Here is a 20,800-nt window from a genome sequence, read left to right as displayed (position 1 = left end):
TTCTCTCTTTATAGTATAATTAAAACCCTAGAAACTATGTTAGTTTTCCTCACCCAGCGCCAAACCCGGTAGCTCCCATCTAGGAGAGATCAAAAAGCTTAACATTTTCTACATATATCTTTTTGAATTTTTATTAGACCTTTTAATGAAAAATGACACTCTATAAATAGCATGCATGCTTTCCGATCGACATGAAATTACACCTAGGATCTCATAATTTCATATGAAAAATAATTTATGCAGCATTTTGCATAGTTTAATTTCTTCGCATATATATAGCAAAAATCCAAAAATCAACAGTATAAAATTAAGATGAGAAAGCAAGAGTAACATAGTGTTTGATATTTGCAAAACCAAAAGTTGCAAAAGTTATTTTGAAGCGCGGATCCAACATTAATAACCTACACACTCATTGACAATTATTAACAGGTAAAAACCCTCTCAATGAAAATCCATGTCTTACTCCACTATTATATATATTCTAAATTCTAAAATTTCTTTGCAGGTGCAAAATTTGACTTGATCTGCTGAACATCCTCAGTATTAATTTGGAATGTCTGAGCCAAGATATCATCTGGCACAGTTGGTGAAGCAGCAAACAAAGTGGCTGCTATTGACTGAGTCCCTGGAAACTGGCTATTGAAAGCAGAAATAACAGCTGCTGGAACTTTGCCATTATTCTTCTGAAAATGGACAAGTCCTCTAGGAAAAACAAAAACTTCGCCCTTTGTAATTTGCTTTGAGACGAGTACATTGGCAGTAGTAATGAAGCCAACTTCCAATTCACCTTCCAAAACAAAGACCATTTCAGAGGCACGTGGGTGGGTGTGGGGTGGGTTAATACCACCAGGGGCATAGTCAATTCGAGAGAGGGATACACCAAGTGTGTTAAGCCCAGGAACTTTCTCAACATTTGCTGCTGTTACTACCGAACCAAATGTGTTGTTTGTGGCTCCAGGCTTTGAAATGGCCAACGACGAGAAATCTGCCACCGTGAAATTCTTCTTGCAAGGGAATCCGTTCACCTTCACCACTGTTTCATGCACAATTAGCGCTATATAGCTGCTCATGTATATCATGATCATAATTTACGTTACGTTGTTATTATATACTATTACTTAAAATTCATTAGCCAAAGTATGTAATAAAGAATGAAATATCTGTACTGTTAGAATCTACCTATTAGTAAAAATGAATATTAGGATCTGAACATCAAACCACTTTATATGTACTAGTTAACTAATATTATTATCAATAAATATGTAATAAAAACAATTTCCCAAAAAAACTTTTTTCACTCTCCAAAAAATATTTTGCAGGTAATAATTCTTTTTTCAAAAATTATTTTTAGAAAAAATGACTCCCGTCATACTACACAACCGAAAAGAAGAACAGCAAGAAGAAATCTTCATTTGAAGGAAGAAAAAAAAGAAGAAACGATAATTTTGTCATAAAAAGGGGGATCCAATATTACTTGAGTTGAGATCAGCAACACAAACATCTTGGAGCATGTCCTCATCTGCCGCAAAACAATATCTGTCTATGCTAATGGCTAACAAAAACAACATCGTTGTCACCATACTTTGAAATATCTTATTAATTCCAAAGGCAGCCATAATATGGTGATGAGTTCTAGTGTATTTGTTTTTTAAAATAAGGAAGGACCACAAGCTCAAGGAGAAGAAGACTTGTTAATATTTCTCTTTAATTAATTTGACGATGCTGAGAGAAATTGGAGTGGCTTCATTTATAGGAAAAACTTGAAAGGCTTTGATTTGGTATTGGAATTGACGTGAAATTAGGTGCTTGTGTAAAAGAATTATAACATTGATATATATATATATATATATATATATATATATATATATGTAGCGAGGAGTAATTGAGTATTGCTACACTTAAATTTGACGTGAGATGAAACATGAGTGAAGAAATTAAATAGAGTGGTCAAAATACTAAACCAAATAAAGAAAAGCCTTGCTTCAAAATAGGAGTCTCTTTTTTTCTTCTTTTTGGTGGTGTTGACTTCTGGGCTCTGGCTCTTTCAAGATTGTAGGTAAATGATTTTGAGTGACAAGACATTCTCCCAACTCAAACAGAAAAACTTTACTCATGCATGTAATTTTGCACATAGCTTTAAATGCGGAGTTATGTATTTGTTCCAAAGTAATAATCTCTCTGAGGATAATAAGAAGTTACAGTACAACTACTCTTATGCCCGTGGTCACGCAACAATGAGTCCCCAAGTGTGGCTTGGTCTAGCTATGCTGTTGGACACTCTATATTAGGAGCTTGGGACAACATCTTATGGTAAAAGTAGATGACCGAGATAGTTTCTATATAAGTTTCTCACTTGTTATACTGTAAAGCCGAAAACTTTAAGAGATTCTTGCACAAATACAAACAAATACAACATATTGCATCTGTGTAGCCATGCTGCCCATGTTTTTAAGTTTACGTCCGCATAACCGATTTTTTCCGCAATAATGCTTATTATACAAGTATATAAGCCTGCTGTGAACACAACCTACTTATGTATCAACTTTATATAAAGTGTATAATGATGTATCAACTTTATATAAAGTGTATAATGATATATAAGAGGTGCTTATACACGCTTTTACATTATCGTTAAATAAAATTATACAAAAACTTGATTTCACCTCCTATGAACTTCAATTCAGGGAAAACATCACCAAATAACTTTAAATTTTAACAACTTTAAAATGATATCCCAACAAAGCCTAATCATTAATTTGACAAAAAAAGTTCAATATATCACAAAACCTATTTATGAGTTTTCAAGTTTTTCAAAATATATCTCAACGATGAAGTTTTTTTACTTTAACAATGGAGGGGCAGCAAAAGAGCATTGAATCAGATATTAATCAAGCCTCTTTCGTTTTTCTTCTTTGAAATCTTTGAGCCATAGGCTAAATCAGGTAAGAAAAACGAATTAATATAGGCTTAATATTTGTTTTGGTCAAGGAAGATATTATATATTAGATAACTTAAATAACTGTCTGTTCCTTCATGAAATGGGACATGGACATCGTAGGGCCGTTGCCTCAAGCTAAAGGAAAGGTACGGTTTCTGTTAGTTTTAACATATTATTTTTCAAAATGGGTAGAAGCGGGTGCTTTTAAACAAGTGCGAGAAAAAGAAGTTATGGATTTCATTTGGCAAAATATTATATGCCGATTTGGAGTTCCAAAGGAGATTGTATGCGGCAATGGCCCACAATTCATAGGCGCGAAAGTCACAAAATTCTTTCAAAGTTGGCAGATTAAACGAAATACTTCTGCACCTTATCACCCAGCGACCAATAGACAAGTTAAATCGACAAACAAGGTTATCATCAATAACTTAAAGAAGAGATTGGAAGAATCAAAAGGCAAATGGCCAGAGGTATTACCCGGGGTGCTATGGGCTTACCGAACAACAACAAAAACTAGTACGGGTGAGACTCCATTTTCACTTGTATACAGAGCAGAAGCTTTGATTCCGGTAAAGATAGGTGAACCAAGTACGAGGTATACGCATGCCACTGAAGCAAAAAATGATGAAGAGTTGCGGGTAAATTTGGATTTGATAGAAAAAAGGAGAGAAGCAACATTAATTCGAATGGTGGCTCAAAATCATATAATTGAACGATATTATAACAGTAAAGCCAATTTGAGGTATTTTAAGATTGGGGACTTCGTCCTCAAAAAGGTATTCCGGTCAACAAAAGCGGCAAATGCAGGAAAGCTGAGCCCAAATTGGGAAGGCCCGTACAGAGTTAGAGGCATTGTTGGGAAATGAGCGTATGAGTTGGAAACCATGGACGGCAAAGTGTTACCATCAAATTGGAATGCAATCCATTTGAATAAGTACTACTTCTAAATGAGGATAATACCTACGATCAGGTATCATGAAAGTTCGATTTTATTTTGTTCTTTTGAATTTTACTAACCATTTTAGATGATAGGCAAAAAGATGGCTCGTACCAAATGATGATATTAGACCTAAAAGACACGCATAATACTAAATTATTCCCTGTATGGGTTACAACTTTTCTGATGGAAAAAGGGTTATGCAGTCATCATCTAAAAAGTTATCTCCGAGTCCCGTTTTGTATTTTCTTTTTCAGGAAAAGGACCAAAAGAAAGGAGTTGATCCAGTGTTTGAGATTTCATACTTCATTGCTCTAACACTGGGGGAACTATGCATATAGAAGGTTACACAAGGAAGAAAGATATATACCAAGGGCATAGTTCAGTCTGAATCAAAACCTTGAAGAAACCCTTAAAAAGTTTCCAAAGAAATTCAAACTCGCAAAAAGGATGCAAGATATTCCCACGAGCTTCTAGGTTAAGGCCATAAATTTAGTCACGGGAGAATAGACCCGAATTTGTAAACCTGCTACAATAAAAGCAGTTATGAAAATATTGTATGAACAATTATGAAAATGATGTACATAATTTATTAATTTGAGAGTTCGAAACATAAAACTTCCTCAAATTATTTCTCTTTTCATATCTACTTCATGTTTCATATATTTGCACCAATATGAAGATGAGATGTCATCTTCATCAGTGTCGTTAATATTAAAGGGCCCCCTATTATAAAAACCCGTGTACATCTATTAAAGCATTTTAAGTTCAAGAATAAGCTCAAATATTAAAAAGGCAGAAGAATAATATGCGGCAAAAGCAATAAAGATATTTATATCATAACCCCAAAGAACATGGGCGGTATTTATATCATAACTCCCAAAAAAGACAAGGGCAGTAAAACCTTCCAAAACGTTGTTCAAAAAATACGAGGGAGTTCCAAACAAAAACCAACAAACAAACACTTTCAAAAAAAAAGTCTGGAAAAGGGAAAAGCTAAGGAGCATCATTAACAGGAGAAGAAGGATAGACTTGGGGAGAAGAGGGTTGAACATCAGCTTCACCAGGAGCAAGTCCATATCCATCACCCTTAGAACCTTCGTCTTCAGGTGTGGAAAAGCTTTGACGTTGCTGAGTCTGTTCAATTGTTTCTCTGGCCTTAGCAATCTCAGCGTTAAAGTTAAAACCTTTCTGGATGGCTTAAGTTAAAGTCTCGAGGCGAGTGTTCAAAAAATCCCAGCTAATATTCAGTGATGACTTATCTTCAATGGCTTCATAATCCTTCTCCCACTACTCGATCTCAGCTTTCAATTCTTCTTTTTCTGCCTCTGAGGCTTCATAAACAGTCTTCAAAGGAGCATGAAAACTTTCAAGGAACTGGACTTTATTTGTAGAGGCACATAGATCTTCTTGAGCTTGGGTAAGTGTCTAAACCAGATCACCTGCGTAAACTTCTTTTTGATTAAGGAACTCTTTCAAACTCCCTATCTCTTCAGTAGCCTTGGAAAGTTATTCAGCAAAAGAGGATTTCAATCTATCCTTATCTTTCTCAACTTGACTGGAAGAAGCTTTTAGAACCGCTAACTCAGCGGAGACCATTGATAAGTTGGGATTTTGACAGCTTATTTTCTCTTTTTTACTTGCGTTTTAGCGCAAAAATACTTAAAGGTATTCCCGAAAACTAATAAAATGTGCTTTTATACAAGAACATTAGAAAACAAGCCAAAGGAGTCAAAACCAACTCATAAAGGAGTCAAAAGTGGACAAAGACCAAAACAAGGCAAAAGGCCTACAATGCGGACTGCACAATACTATGTGCGGCCGCAAAACAAAGGAAGAGCCATGTCGGTTCTTCTTCAGAGTATACGGACCGCACAAATATTGTGCGGCCGCAGAAGAGGAGATTCAGAGAGCTAGTTTTGGGCAAGCTGAAGGAGTGCGGACCACACCATAATTGTGCGGCCGCAGAATGTTAAGTGCGGCCACACTTAATATTATGCGGTCCGCAAAAGACAAAGATCAGAGAGATGGGATTTCAAGTTCAAGAAGAAATGCGGACCGCACCATTTTTGTGCGGCCGCATAATCAAGAACGCGGCCGCACTCATTTTTTATGCGGTCCGCAGAAGTCTCACACAGCCAGAGTCTAAGATCAAGGAGTGTGGACCGCACTATAATTGTGCAGCCACAGAAGCAAGAGTGCGTCCGCACTCACAAATATGCGGTCTGCAGTATTTGAAGGAGTGCAGACGCAATCCAAAATTTTGCGACTGCAGAACTAGAACCTGTCAAGCCAAGTCTCATTGTGCGGACCGCACACATAATTATGCAGTTGCACAACCTCCGCAGGGTCATTTTTATTAGATATTTTCAGCTTAGTATAAATAGAACTTTTTATCATTTTTAGGATAAAAGTTTTTGGGAGAGCTCCTGAGCCATTTTTCTTTACTGTTTTGAGTAATATTGTACTAGATTAGCTTCTAAACATTAGATTTTCTTTCCCTAATCAATTATTATGCATTCTATCTTAATTTCTTCTTGTATTTCTTTATTTTTCATGAGTAGCTAAATCTTTAGCTAGGGTTGTGGCCCAACCCTAGTGTGGGTACTTAATGGGTATTTGATTTAAGACTTGTTTGTGATTGAGTTAGTGATATTTAGCCTAGATCTTGCTTAAATTCAAGGATTAATGGTTGCAAACATTGGCTCATGCCTAATTGACTTAGTCTCTACTTGAGAAAGTGAGACTAAGTCAAGGAAAACTTGGCTAACAAGAAATTGGGGTTAACTCAAGAAATTGATAGCCCCAATTAAAGGGTTGAATATAGAGATAGTAAGACCCGACTTGAGCATTTATCACTTGCTTTGTCCAATACCTATTTGGACTTGAGAAAGCCAAATTGGGCAAAATCACTCAAACTACCGAGAGGTATAGAGTGGGTAATTGTGTGTGATTGCTCTATTACAATCCCGACCAATCAAACTTGCCCTAGAGTTTACAACCCATTAGGTAATCACCTAGGTGGAAGTCACGACCCTAGATCTTTTATCATTTGGAAAACAACCAAAACCAAAAATAATGTCTCCTAGTTTTATAATTGCAATCAATAGTTTAAAGTAGAAGTAGAAACAACAAACAAGAATAGGGAAGTGTAATCTAAGGCATATTGTACAATTACACTAAATATATACCTAATCCCAATTCTAACTCCTTGAGGATTCGACCCCGACTTGCGTTGGGTTTTATTATTGCTTCGACCGCCTCACTACTTATATTAGTGGTGTGAGTTTGGGCGACATCAACCATCCTCAGTTGTTATTCCAAAGCTCCTTTTTCCTGTGCAAGAGTGTCTTTCTCTAACTGAAGACCTTCAAATTGTTCTATCCAGTTATCAACCTCGATGCGCAACTCAATTAATTGTTGGTCAGACCAAGAGATCCTTTTCATAAGCTCAGTGCCTATCAAATTAATCTACAAAAAAGGCAAAAAAAAAAAGAGTTACGAATGTGGAAAAGAAAGAAAGGAAGTATAAATTAAGTTATATCTTAAGAGAAGAATGAACGGTGTCATTCATTAAAGTCAAGGAACTGTGACCCTCCAACTTCTTCTTTTTCACAGGTCCTAACAACGGTTTAAGCCATACATCAACGTGTCTAGATTTTCTCAACAAATTCCCACCCTCGGGGACTTCAATAACAACTCTTTTCATATCCCGCCTGCTACTAGAAGGCTCAGCTTCTACATAAGGAGCAGCAGCGAGAGCAACCATTGGGGTAACATCAGGTAAAGACACAGGGGGGTTGGCTGAGTTTCCAGCATATTCATCAGAAATTTCTAAAGGAGCACTCTTTGGCTTATCAATGAGTCTAAAGGGAATCGAACTTGATGGGGGATCATGAGATACATGGGTTTCATCATCTGAAACCATGCGTCTTCTGACATGTGGTTTTCTCACCAAGGAACCTTCTTCGGCATCCTCTTCATCATCAGACCCACAGGCTTCAACAATATTTCTCTTGGAGGAAGAAGCACTCAAAATTCATTCTTGAGCAAGACTTACAGAAAGCCTGGTTGAGGGAACAGATGCGGGACTGATGCCACAAATAGCAAACCCTAATAAAAAAGTGGGTGATGAAAAAGTGATATATGAATGAGTAAAGAAGGAAAGAAACTACGAGATTAAAGAGTACCGTGAGTCTTCACTTTCCAACTAAATTTCTATGAAAGAAATGTTCTAGATCTTTTGTCCATGAGAGCAACAGTCAATATTTTTTCTACCCAAGTACGGAAGTCAGGAATTTCTTCGAAGACTTCCATGGTTGCTGAAAAAATGAATATGCGATTATATAAAGGATCTTAGGACATTAAAGAAAGAAAAAAAAAAAGAAAAAGAAAACTTACGTGCAAAGTTCCATTTTTTTGGAAAAGGCCTGTTTTCTCCACCCACTAATCCACTAGTGGGGGCAGCAACAAAACGGACATACCAGCCACGGTCACGATCATCCTCGGGGCTAACTAAAACCCTTTTACTTCTAAGCACGAGAGAAAAGACACGTTCACGAAATAGCTTAGGAAAGTAAAGATGAAGTAAGTGACCGAAATTAAAAGGAGCTGAAACTAAATTCGACAAATAGCGAAGGCATACTACTGCCCTCCACACAATGGGACCAATTTGACCAAGGCAAACATTAAAATAATGACAGAACTCGATGATCACTAGGTCAATGGGAGGTTTAAACCCTAAAGTGAAAGGGTAGGTGTAAACGAAAGAGAAGCCATCATGGTAAGAAGTGATTCTTTGGTTGGCACCAAGAATTAAAACTGGGAAATCTAGTTTCCAATGACATTCTCGTCGAACTAAAGAAAGAAGACCAAGAGTAATCAGACTTGGGTAGTATTTAGCAGGGTTAAGGGAAGCTATAGAAGAAATTTTATTTTTCATGGCTTCATGATCTAATACAAAAGAAAACTCTTGAGGAACAATCTCAGAAACTGTAGGCTCACGCATAGGTTCATTCTGATCCCTATTTTTAGAAGAAGATCTAGGGGTTAAAGGAGCTCTAGGTTTAGAAGAAGATGGTTTGGCGGAACTACATTGAGAAGTAGATAACGAACCAAGACTGCGGAGTCTATCACCTCTCCTACTCCTAGTAGGGGAAGTAGAAGGAGCAAGCTCATCGACGATCACAACTTTGCGAGGGTCTGGTGTTGAAGAAGACATATTTAACAAAGAAAATACACAGGAATGGTATAGGACTACGAAGGGAGGTTAAGATGATGGATACAGAGAAGAAGGAAGAAGGTTTCAAGAAATTAAAGGGGATGAAGAATTTATAAGGAGATGCGACCGTCATCAAAGTTGATCATTATGAAGTGTCATAATAGAATTGTCATTTCGTGACTACTGTAGCCACAGAAAAAACCCTTAAATGCGCTGAGAAACTGCACAACCAATCAACTGAAATCACGTGGCATGAGCATTAAATAGATGTGACATACGTCGCATCGATTCTGAAAAGAGCATAATGATACTCGAGAAACGGCGACAAAGAATTATCGCCATAAATATTTACCACTTCTCGAATATTCAGTTGAGAATATTCAGAAACTGGGGGGCTATTTGTATTAGTGAAAAAAAGACATGACACGTGGACTATCAACGAGGTGACAGGGCATGGTACGAGGACCGTCAATATAGTGACAAGTGGAGTTCTTAGTTAGATGAGTTAAAGAGTGCGAAAAAGGCACAGGAGGAACACCCACAGGGTTACACCGAGAAAAGAGTCGGACCTGACAGATGTAAAAGGGAAAACAGGAACGAAATGAATAAAGGCTGTTAAGAAGGGAGGATGCACAAACCTGTCATAAATAAGGAAGGAAAATCGATACTGTTACAAGAAATCTTTAGCCATAAATATTTCCGTTATAATTGTATATGGTAACGGGCAATCAACGCAATTAATACCATTAGTAAGCCTGAATAAGGACTGGAACTTCATTTGTAATATCATCAGATAATTAGTAAAATTTATGCAATCATTCTTTACTTTATTCTAAGCTTCTAAACCGTCATTTTGGAAGTGATTATCAATTTGTTTCATAGTTTCTTTGTCAATTATTTCCATTCCTTGATTTATACTTCAAATTATTGGGAAAGTGAAGTAAATCTTGATTATCAGTAACCCGATTTCTCCTAGATATTAACTTTGACCGAGAAATCTTTAGTTATAGTCCACGTGTCATGCCTTTTTTCCACTTATACAGTAAATATAGACCCAACGACAAATATGACTTCCATTTCCACAGTTTCTTCTTCTTCGTTGCCTCTGGTTCAATGTTTTCCTTTTCCCATGAATTGGTCCTACGGTAGTATGTAAGATTCTTATATTTAAGCTTTTGCAATGTGCATGATTTGTTCTCGCCAAATTAAGTTCAATTTAAGTTTCACTTTAGAGTAACTATCAAAGATGATTGTATTCTTAAATTCATTAGTATAAATTTTAATGGATATGATAAATGCTAAAAAGAAACAAAAGATTTTTCTTTATCACTGCCTTACAGATTTTGTAGCATTAGCAGAACATATTACATGATAGCAATATGGTATATCCCATACAGAAATTGTTAGTTCTCATTGTTCACATTGCTATTTTCAAACAAGTAGCAGAATACTAGCTTAGGCCAAACTCAAATCTATGATATCATTCTCTGCATTTTGTATTCCAAAACCTTACATTTTCCTAGTACTAGGTTACTAGCTGAATTCGCAATTCGCGCTCATAACATATCTTGTGAACAAAATAGACACCAAATTGTGATAATCATCTCAAAATCTCCATAAAAAATGTAGCATGCAAACAATAAACCCTTCTCCCACTAAAAGACAGAAAAATATCATTTCTTATCGAAGAAGATCTATTTAAAAAGGGAAAAAAAGGTGAATTGTTTTGCTAAAAGGTCAAATAGAGAGGTCTCTGTTATGCTTGTTCTAGCAAAATATTTGGATGGTCAAATTTTTATATTTTATATGTTTTGTTTGGCTAGTGTATTATTATTATTATTATTCTACTCATCTCGTCAGTATTTGATCACGAAGTATGCCAAGGGGAAGAGGCACTAAACGTAGTTGGGGAGGTCGTGGGGGCATGTCTAACAAAGGGGGAGAAGGCTACCAACAACTATCGAACACTTCTTAGGCCAATATTAGTGAACCATCAACCCCTACATCTCAATAGGTTGGTTCAAACCAACACATATATCTCGTCTCACGAAAGTAGTTTTCGGCAGCTTATACGTACATCTCAAGATGTCCATGCTCAACAAACAACTTTTGCTTCTCAAAATGTTGGGGGTCAACAAGCAACTCTCGCTTCTTTGAATATTGGTCATCAACAAGCACTCCATTCTTCTCCGGATGTTGGTTCTCAACAAGAAACTACTTCTCAAGATGTTTATGCTGAACAAACACTTGCATCTAATGAAAGTAGTAATGCACAAGAAAGACGAGATACTACTCGTGGCATGATATCTTTGAAAGTAACGAAGACACGTAAGTAAATCTAATTATACAAGTTGTGGTTTAATTCGTTTTCATTTAATTATCTTCCAATAAAATATTATATTAATCATTTTGTAGATTTTGTCCACATGAAGCTGATCGGAATGTAGCAATAGCCTTTAAAAAAAGCTTCTCTGGATCATGGCATTGTTGGAGCAAAGTTCCGGAGCATGTACGAGATAGATGGTTCCATGACTTCGAGGTATTTATACTTAACTGTCGTAATTGACTTAACTTGATAAAGGATACCAAACTGAATGTTTACTTTCTAATTGCAGAAAAATTATTCTTTTCCTAGTGAGGATAAAGTTTTTATTCGAAGGACTTTTGAGCATGTGGGGAGTGAAAGGTTAAGTGACAGTTTGGGAAAAGCAAAAAGAAAAATTTCAATAATAAAAGAAATACCTGGATGGATTGCTAAAGATCACTGGGATGTTTTGATGCAATATTGGAACTCTGAGGATTTTAAAAAGAAATCAGCAATCAACTCGAAGAACAGAATGTCATCTAATAATGGAGAAGATCCTTCCTTACATACCGGAGGATCAGATGCATTTGCTGAGTACAGAAGAAGACATGTATTTGTTTTTATCTTTTTAGTATTAATCAGCACTAGTCTAATTTTATTCTATGATATATTTTGTTAATTAATAATATTTTTAATGATTGTAGAAGGAGCTAACAGGAAAAGATCTCCGTAATGATGAATTATTTCTGAAGACTCACGGAACCAAAAATGAAAAGAAATAGATATGTGAAAAGTCAGAAAGGAAGTGGGTACGTTTTTTATCTTATTTATCTTAGAGAAATGTTTTATTACAATGTTAATAAGCTACTCTATTTGTTGGATTCACCTTATCATCTTCATAATCCCAAGGGAAATTTAGCATCTAAACTAACGAAAAAAATAAGAGAATATGATGGAAAGTATAATCAATGAGTTAAGAAACTGAAGTTTTAGATAGACTCAAACGATAGGCATGTAGATAGAACAAGATGCCTTTTGATATCTTGTGAAGCAGCAATTTGATATCTTCTTATTGTTTGCCTTATTATTATGATGCCTACGATATACATTCTTGGGACAGAAAGATAACAATTTATATTTCAAGTACTTGTTGAAAAAAACGTTTGTGAAGTTAAAAACAACTTTCTGCTCGAAGGCACTGTTATATATATATATATATATATATATATATATATATATATATATATATATATATAAATGAACTTATACAAAACGACTACACAACTCTAACCTATAAGAGTTTGCTCACATTGTCCGTCTCATGTTCAGATAAAGAAGGAGAGTATTGCAGCGAGCTACCAGCTAGAGTAAAACTAGCTAATTTATGATAAATGATCTTCACATTACAGATTTTGCTTACTTGCATATATACTAGACTACTACGCAAATTCTCTTATTATTGACTAATATTAGTATATCACACCATTTTTTTAATGTGATACCATCTGACTAGAATTGTAAGAAAAGCTTCTAAGTTTTTAAGTTTTTGCACATTCGAAACTTGAGAAACATACAACAACTAGAGAAGTTTATTTCTCCATTGTCCATTTCTTTCATTATAGAACAATCTGACTGCTTCACAAAAATTTTATCTACCTTGTAACTTTTTTATTCTATGTAATAACTAATTACTATAATGTCTTTCAAAATAGGTTTACAGAAATTATTAAGGAGAAGGTAGGTGAGACTTCAACATCAAGGGATGCAGAAGGTTTTGAAGTAGATGATGAAGAGATGGAAAGAAACATGGCAACAAATGGAGATGAGGAAGGAGAAAAAACTAGTGAATAAACTATTGTGGATTTGTTGAAAACTACACCGGATAAGCAACTACTGAAAACTTGGATTGAAACAGTTGGAGGCGCAAAAAAAGGAAGAATATATGGTCTTGGTCCCAAAAATTGTCTTCTGGCAGATTCATTGGACACTAATTGTGCATCCTCTAGTGCTCCTAATCCTCCAAATGTTCCTACTCAACAAGTTTTTGAAACACCCGATTTTCAGCAATTTCTTGATCGTGCACTGGAGCAACGAATGGAGAACATGTTGGCACGAGTGCAAGCAGATATTCGGGAGGATATGCAAGAAGAAGTAAAAGTTGCGGCTCGTGCTGTCGTGCGTGAGATGCTTGGTTTAACTTCTCAACCACTACCAGAGCCACTTAGTTCTCAAAGAAACTTGATTTTTCATGGCTTCACGATCTGATACAAAAGAAAACTCTTGAGGAACAATCTCAGAAATCGTAACCTCATGCATAGGTTCATTCTTATCCCTATTTTTAGAAGAAAATCTAAGGGTTAAAGGAGCTCTAGATCTAGAAGAAGATGGTTTGGCTGAACTACTTTGAGAAGTAGATAACGAACCAAGATTGCGGAGTCTATCACCTCTCCTACTCCTAGTAGGGGCAGTAGAAGGAGCAAGCTCATCGACGATCACAACTTTGCGAGGGTCTAGTATTGAAGAAGACATGTTTAATAAAAAAAAATACAGAGGAATGGTATAGGACTACAAAGGGAGGTTAAGATGATGGATACAGAGAAGAAGGAAGAAGGTTTCAAGAAATCAAAGGGGATGAAGTATTTATAAGGCGATGCGACCGTCATCAAAGTTGATCATTATAAAGTATCATAATAGAACTGTCACTTCGTGACTGATGCAGCCGCAGAAAAAACCCTAAAAAGCACTGAGAAATTGCAGAACCAATTAGGTGAAGCCACGTGGCATGAGCATTAAATGGATGTGACATACGTCGCATCCATTCTGAAAAGAGCATAATGATACTCGAGAAACGGCGGCAAAGAATTCCCGCCATAAATATTTACCACTTTCCGAATATTCAATCGAGAATATTCAGAAAGTGGGGAGACTATCTATATTAGTGAAAAAAAGGCATCACACGTGGACTATCAACGAGGTGACAGGGCATGGTACGAGGACCATCAATATAGTGACAAGTGTCGTTCTTAATTAGATGAGTTAAAGAGTGAGAAAAAGGCACGGGAGGAACACCCGCGGGGTTACACTGAGAAAAGAGTCAGACATGATTAACTGTAATAGGGGAAACATGAACGAAATGAATAAAGGCTATTAAGAAGGGAAGCTGCACGAACCTGTCATAAATAAGGAAGGGAAATCGATACGGTTACAAGTAATCTTTAACCATAAATATTTTCGTTACAATTGTATATGGTAACGGGCAATCAAGGCAATTAATACCATTAGTAAGCCTGAATTAAATAAGGAAACCGACACAATTGTATGCTCCTATATAAGGACTCAAACTTCATTTGTAATATCATCGGATAATTAGTGAAATTTATGCGATCATTCTTTACTTTATTCTAAGGTTATAAACCGTAATTTTGGAAGTGATTATCAATTTGTTTCATATTTTCTTTGTCAATATTTTCATTCCTTGATTTATACTTCAAATTATTGGGAAAGTGAAGTAAATCTTGGTTATCAATAACCCAATTTCTCCTAGATATTGACTTTGACCGAGAAATATATTTTTGGGTTAAACATCACTATATTGATGGTCCTCGTACCATATCCTGTCACCTCGTTGATGGTCCACGTGTCATGCCTTTTTTCCACTAATAAAGTAAATATAGCCCCAACGACAAATATGACTTCCATTTCCACGGTTTCTTCTTCTTCTTTGTTGCCTCTGGTTCAATGTTTTCCTTTTCCCATGAATTGGTCTATGGTAGTATGTAAGATTCTTATATTTAAGCTTTTGCAATGTGCATGATTTGTTATCGCCAAATTAAGTTCATATAAGTGGTAATTATCTGTATATGTTGTATAAGATCTTTTCCTTGTTGTCTTAGATCTTGTCATTGTTTTAGACATTTTCATAAGTGTAAACAATAAGTATGGTTGTTATCACTCTATTTACCTAATTGATTCTTGAACCTTTCTAATCTAATAAAACAGCTAGAATCATCGGAATCCTTTATACATTTAGGTTTAGGTCCTGAACCCGTGTATCATATAGATAGAATATAATGATAGTAAGCACTCACGAGATCATTTAACCTCTTATCCCAAATTTTTTTCTTTTTTCTTTTTGTACAATTCAGGAGGTTCAAGACTCAATAGTTCATTGTACAATATATCTACTGGAAAAGCTTCCTTTTTGTATAAGGTGGCGTAATCGCTGATATAACATTTAACCCCCATGAGATTTTTCCGAATAAACGCGTTAATATACTCCATTGGATGGGGCCCTTTTTCGAATATATCTATGTAAAATCCAGCCATAAGTGGGGCGAAATCGGGAGTAGTTATGAAATTATCGTGTACTGTATATATTGGTATACCCCTTGATTTAACATTTCTGATCATATAAAATGCTATATTAGCATCTTTCTGACGAACGAAATTCGCAAAAATAGCAGTTGTAGTCTTTTTTCTATCACGTTCGTTAGTGGGAACTCGTAGTGTTACCTAGCATCTTTTCTTGCTGGGACGATCATATATCCATATATTAACAGCTTCCAATTTCATATAGTCCTGGACTGTAGTAAAAAAAAGTGTAGAATAGAAGACTCGTCTCTCTAATGCTAACGCTATCTAACCAACTGCGCGGATTAAGCTCATTAGGTTTACAATATGTGGAAACCTCCATTTAAAGAACTTTTCGATGTGACTAGCCATTGCCAAGCATTCCTTTTTCCTAAAAACATTGTCATAATGTTGATAGATATCCTCCGCCATGCTGTATGCAGTCTTCCCATAGATCAACAACAATAGGAGAGATTTAACTAATTTTCTATTAAGACGGGTACATACATGATCCATAATACCGTCATGGCCCTTTAAAGTACTAATTTCCTTTTTCAAGTACTCTACAATCTCCAATACAAAGAACTCGTAAACGTCATTAATCCTTAGATCTTCTACCTCCTTATTACCTTTAGTTGGAATAAGATTAATAATATTAGCCGTTTCAAAATTTAACAAGAAGTAACTAATTATCTGATAAGCATTTGCAGATGCATCTTGTGTAATAGGAAGTTGGGAGTATGAAACCCTACAGTCGAACTCACCGAGAGTTATAGCCTTGCTTAGGAACTGAAAGGGGTCACTAGCGTTAGTAGCATATATAATGATTGTTTCAGCCGAGGCTAACCGCGCCCGCTACCCTATAAGCCATTTATAAGCATCAACGTAAGTATGAAACTTTTGATAATGAAAAGCGGCTGACGCCCATAATATTTGTAAAACTAGACACTTATAAGGTTCCGATGGAGAAGGATTTACGTGCTTAGATCATTAACTGTACGCTTAGAGAATACTATTAAAGACCTCGCTAATTCACGTTCATGGAAATATAATACTCCCGTGCGATAAATCCTACCGCGGAAGTCAACGAATGCGGGCAGATAAAATTCATACCCCGCGTAATCTAGTATAAAGGATTCATAACGGGCGCGTTGGATATCCGTCAAGAACGCTTTAAGCAAACCAGGATATTTGACATCAAACTTACCCTCTAAACTACGTAGGTAAGTCTCCCTCAACTTATTGGATGCCGCGGCGATATTTAACGATGCAAAATGCTTCGGCATAAGTAGACCGGTCTCCACTAATCCATTACAATTATTATTAATAAAATCTAAGACACCCACATTTATCTCAAACCCCCCCCCCCCCCCCCTGTAATGCGTTCATGGTCTCACATATTTCCTGGTAATTATTATCCAATAATATATTAAAATTATTCTTATCGCGGGATGCTAATAGGTTATACCTATTATATAAATAGAAATCCCTGACAGGTTCGCTTAAATAACCTCCAGTAATATCAGATAGTGATTTAGGCGCCTCCCCCCTCTCTTTTACTCAAGGTACAACATCCCAACTTTTTGGACGATATACCATAGGTAGATTTAACTGGATCGACAGAATGTTTATATCAAAATTGCAAATAACATGTGATGGCTTTTGTTTGTAATACTTACCTTTCTCTTTTTTATCAACCCTTTTAGAGTAAAAGATATATCGTTAGATATTGTTATCACATGTCTATCTAATAAAAATTCTACCAATAAACAACCTATATTCTTAGTATTCGCACTATCAGGTACAACTACCCCGCCGCATCGCTGTCTACCGATGCTTTCTTTCTTTCAAACATCAATCTAGCATGAATTCTAGACATGCTATCTAGTTGGTTTACTAGGGTAGAAAGGCGAACGGCAGGGCTCTCATTAATACTATTGAAGATGTAGCCGAATATATAAACAATTATACCTTCCAATGTATACTGATGAAACATGTTTAGAACTGCCAACTCCTCGGAAGTAAGTTTATTACTACCCTTAAGGTATTCCTTAGCAGAGGGTGTATCTGTCTTAATCAAAAGATTTATTATCATAGGTGTAGCCTCAAACATGCTTTGTATATCATCATATGGATAGGCTAGCTCTTCAATCTTACTTTGTAATTGAATTAATCTATGATCACTATCGTACTTGTCAATTTTAGATTTACGCAACAATTCCAAGACTGCATTTTGGTATTTAGAAATATTGGTACTAGTTGGATGTTCATTAACATAAAATTCATCATCGAGTAGAGCCTTATAAAACTTACCTAAGACCTCACTATATTTAGTATCTCTTTTATACGATCTGGAAGAATAAAGGCTCCTGGCCATCCTAATATTATTCGGGGCTCAATTATGAAAATGAAACATGATTGACTTTCTCTCTTTATAGTATAATTAAAACCCTAGAAACTATGTTAGTTTTCCTCACCCAGCGCCAAACCCGGTAGCTCCCATCTAGGAGAGATCAAAAAGCTTAACATTTTCTACATATATCTTTTTGAATTTTTATTAGACCTTTTAATGAAAAATGACACTCTATAAATAGCATGCATGCTTTCCGATCGACATGAAATTACACCTAGGATCTCATAATTTCATATGAAAAATAATTTATGCAGCATTTTGCATAGTTTAATTTCTTCGCATATATATAGCAAAAATCCAAAAATCAACAGTATAAAATTAAGATGAGAAAGCAAGAGTAACATAGTGTTTGATATTTGCAAAACCAAAAGTTGCAAAAGTTATTTTGAAGCGCGGATCCAACATTAATAACCTACACACTCATTGACAATTATTAACAGGTAAAAACCCTCTCAATGAAAATCCATGTCTTACTCCACTATTATATATATTCTAAATTCTAAAATTTCTTTGCAGGTGCAAAATTTGACTTGATCTGCTGAACATCCTCAGTATTAATTTGGAATGTCTGAGCCAAGATATCATCTGGCACAGTTGGTGAAGCAGCAAACAAAGTGGCTGCTATTGACTGAGTCCCTGGAAACTGGCTATTGAAAGCAGAAATAACAGCTGCTGGAACTTTGCCATTATTCTTCTGAAAATGGACAAGTCCTCTAGGAAAAACAAAAACTTCGCCCTTTGTAATTTGCTTTGAGACGAGTACATTGGCAGTAGTAATGAAGCCAACTTCCAATTCACCTTCCAAAACAAAGACCATTTCAGAGGCACGTGGGTGGGTGTGGGGTGGGTTAATACCACCAGGGGCATAGTCAATTCGAGAGAGGGATACACCAAGTGTGTTAAGCCCAGGAACTTTCTCAACATTTGCTGCTGTTACTACCGAACCAAATGTGTTGTTTGTGGCTCCAGGCTTTGAAATGGCCAACGACGAGAAATCTGCCACCGTGAAATTCTTCTTGCAAGGGAATCCGTTCACCTTCACCACTGTTTCATGCACAATTAGCGCTATATAGCTGCTCATGTATATCATGATCATAATTTACGTTACGTTGTTATTATATACTATTACTTAAAATTCATTAGCCAAAGTATGTAATAAAGAATGAAATATCTGTACTGTTAGAATCTACCTATTAGTAAAAATGAATATTAGGATCTGAACATCAAACCACTTTATATGTACTAGTTAACTAATATTATTATCAATAAATATGTAATAAAAACAATTTCCCAAAAAAACTTTTTTCACTCTCCAAAAAATATTTTGCAGGTAATAATTCTTTTTTCAAAAATTATTTTTAGAAAAAATGACTCCCGTCATACTACACAACCGAAAAGAAGAACAGCAAGAAGAAATCTTCATTTGAAGGAAGAAAAAAAAGAAGAAACGATAATTTTGTCATAAAAAGGGGGATCCAATATTACTTGAGTTGAGATCAGCAACACAAACATCTTGGAGCATGTCCTCATCTGCCGCAAAACAATATCTGTCTATGCTAATGGCTAACAAAAACAACATCGTTGTCACCATACTTTGAAATATCTTATTAATTCCAAAGGCAGCCATAATATGGTGATGAGTTCTAGTGTATTTGTTTTTTAAAATAAGGAAGGACCACAAGCTCAAGGAGAAGAAGACTTGTTAATATTTCTCTTTAATTAATTTGACGATGCTGAGAGAAATTGGAGTGGCTTCATTTATAGGAAAAACTTGAAAGGCTTTGATTTGGTATTGGAATTGACGTGAAATTAGGTGCTTGTGTAAAAGAATTATAACATTGATATATATATATATATATATATATATATATATATATATGTAGCGAGGAGTAATTGAGTATTGCTACACTTAAATTTGACGTGAGATGAAACATGAGTGAAGAAATTAAATAGAGTGGTCAAAATACTAAACCAAATAAAGAAAAGCCTTGCTTCAAAATAGGAGTCTCTTTTTTTCTTCTTTTTGGTGGTGTTGACTTCTGGGCTCTGGCTCTTTCAAGATTGTAGGTAAATGATTTTGAGTGACAAGACATTCTCCCAACTCAAACAGAAAAACTTTACTCATGCATGTAATTTTGCACATAGCTTTAAATGCGGAGTTATGTATTTGTTCCAAAGTAATAATCTCTCTGAGGATAATAAGAAGTTACAGTACAACTACTCTTATGCCCGTGGTCACGCAACAATGAGTCCCCAAGTGTGGCTTGGTCTAGCTATGCTGTTGGACACTCTATATTAGGAGCTTGGGACAACATCTTATGGTAAAAGTAGATGACCGAGATAGTTTCTATATAAGTTTCTCACTTGTTATACTGTAAAGCCGAAAACTTTAAGAGATTCTTGCACAAATACAAACAAATACAACATATTGCATCTGTGTAGCCATGCTGCCCATGTTTTTAAGTTTACGTCCGCATAACCGATTTTTTCCGCAATAATGCTTATTATACAAGTATATAAGCCTGCTGTGAACACAACCTACTTATGTATCAACTTTATATAAAGTGTATAATGATGTATCAACTTTATATAAAGTGTATAATGATATATAAGAGGTGCTTATACACGCTTTTACA

The 20,800-nt window shown here is 35.7% G+C and overlaps 2 protein-coding genes and 1 long non-coding RNA gene across 3 annotated transcripts; 1 reads left to right on the top strand and 2 right to left on the bottom strand.

Annotated features, from left to right (window-relative positions):
* Positions 1 to 313: 313 nt before the first annotated feature.
* On the bottom strand, positions 314 to 2,058 carry LOC104096822 (nectarin-1). The gene is made up of 2 exons (XM_009603255.4): positions 1,475 to 2,058; positions 314 to 1,033 (listed from the first exon to the last, which is right to left on the bottom strand). The coding sequence occupies exons 1-2, from the start codon at positions 1,614 to 1,616 to the stop codon at positions 489 to 491; spliced, it is 687 nt and encodes a 228-aa protein (XP_009601550.1). The 5' UTR covers positions 1,617 to 2,058; the 3' UTR covers positions 314 to 488.
* An 8,909-nt stretch (positions 2,059 to 10,967) lies between these two features.
* LOC117276893 (uncharacterized) lies at positions 10,968 to 14,221 on the top strand. The gene is made up of 5 exons (XR_011412287.1): positions 10,968 to 11,424; positions 11,512 to 11,635; positions 11,712 to 12,011; positions 12,106 to 12,210; positions 13,114 to 14,221. It is a non-coding gene; the product is annotated as an uncharacterized lncRNA (long non-coding RNA).
* Positions 14,222 to 18,488: 4,267 nt separating this feature from the next.
* Positions 18,489 to 20,233, bottom strand: LOC104093311 (nectarin-1). The gene is made up of 2 exons (XM_009599044.4): positions 19,650 to 20,233; positions 18,489 to 19,208 (listed from the first exon to the last, which is right to left on the bottom strand). The coding sequence occupies exons 1-2, from the start codon at positions 19,789 to 19,791 to the stop codon at positions 18,664 to 18,666; spliced, it is 687 nt and encodes a 228-aa protein (XP_009597339.2). The 5' UTR covers positions 19,792 to 20,233; the 3' UTR covers positions 18,489 to 18,663.
* Positions 20,234 to 20,800: the final 567 nt, after the last annotated feature.

The sequence above is a fragment of the Nicotiana tomentosiformis genome, chromosome 11, assembly GCF_000390325.3.
Source record: "Nicotiana tomentosiformis chromosome 11, ASM39032v3, whole genome shotgun sequence".
NCBI lineage: Eukaryota > Viridiplantae > Streptophyta > Magnoliopsida > Solanales > Solanaceae > Nicotiana > Nicotiana tomentosiformis.
This window is presented reverse-complemented; position numbering and strand designations above follow the sequence as displayed.

Coding starts and splice junctions, on each gene's coding strand:
- LOC104096822 (XM_009603255.4), bottom strand. CDS start 1,616: ATGGCTGCCTTTGGAATTAATAAGATATTTCAAAGTATGGTGACAACG. Junction 1,034..1,474: donor TGTTGCTGATCTCAACTCAA/GTAATATTGGAT, acceptor TGCATGAAACAG/TGGTGAAGGTGAACGGATTC.
- LOC104093311 (XM_009599044.4), bottom strand. CDS start 19,791: ATGGCTGCCTTTGGAATTAATAAGATATTTCAAAGTATGGTGACAACG. Junction 19,209..19,649: donor TGTTGCTGATCTCAACTCAA/GTAATATTGGAT, acceptor TGCATGAAACAG/TGGTGAAGGTGAACGGATTC.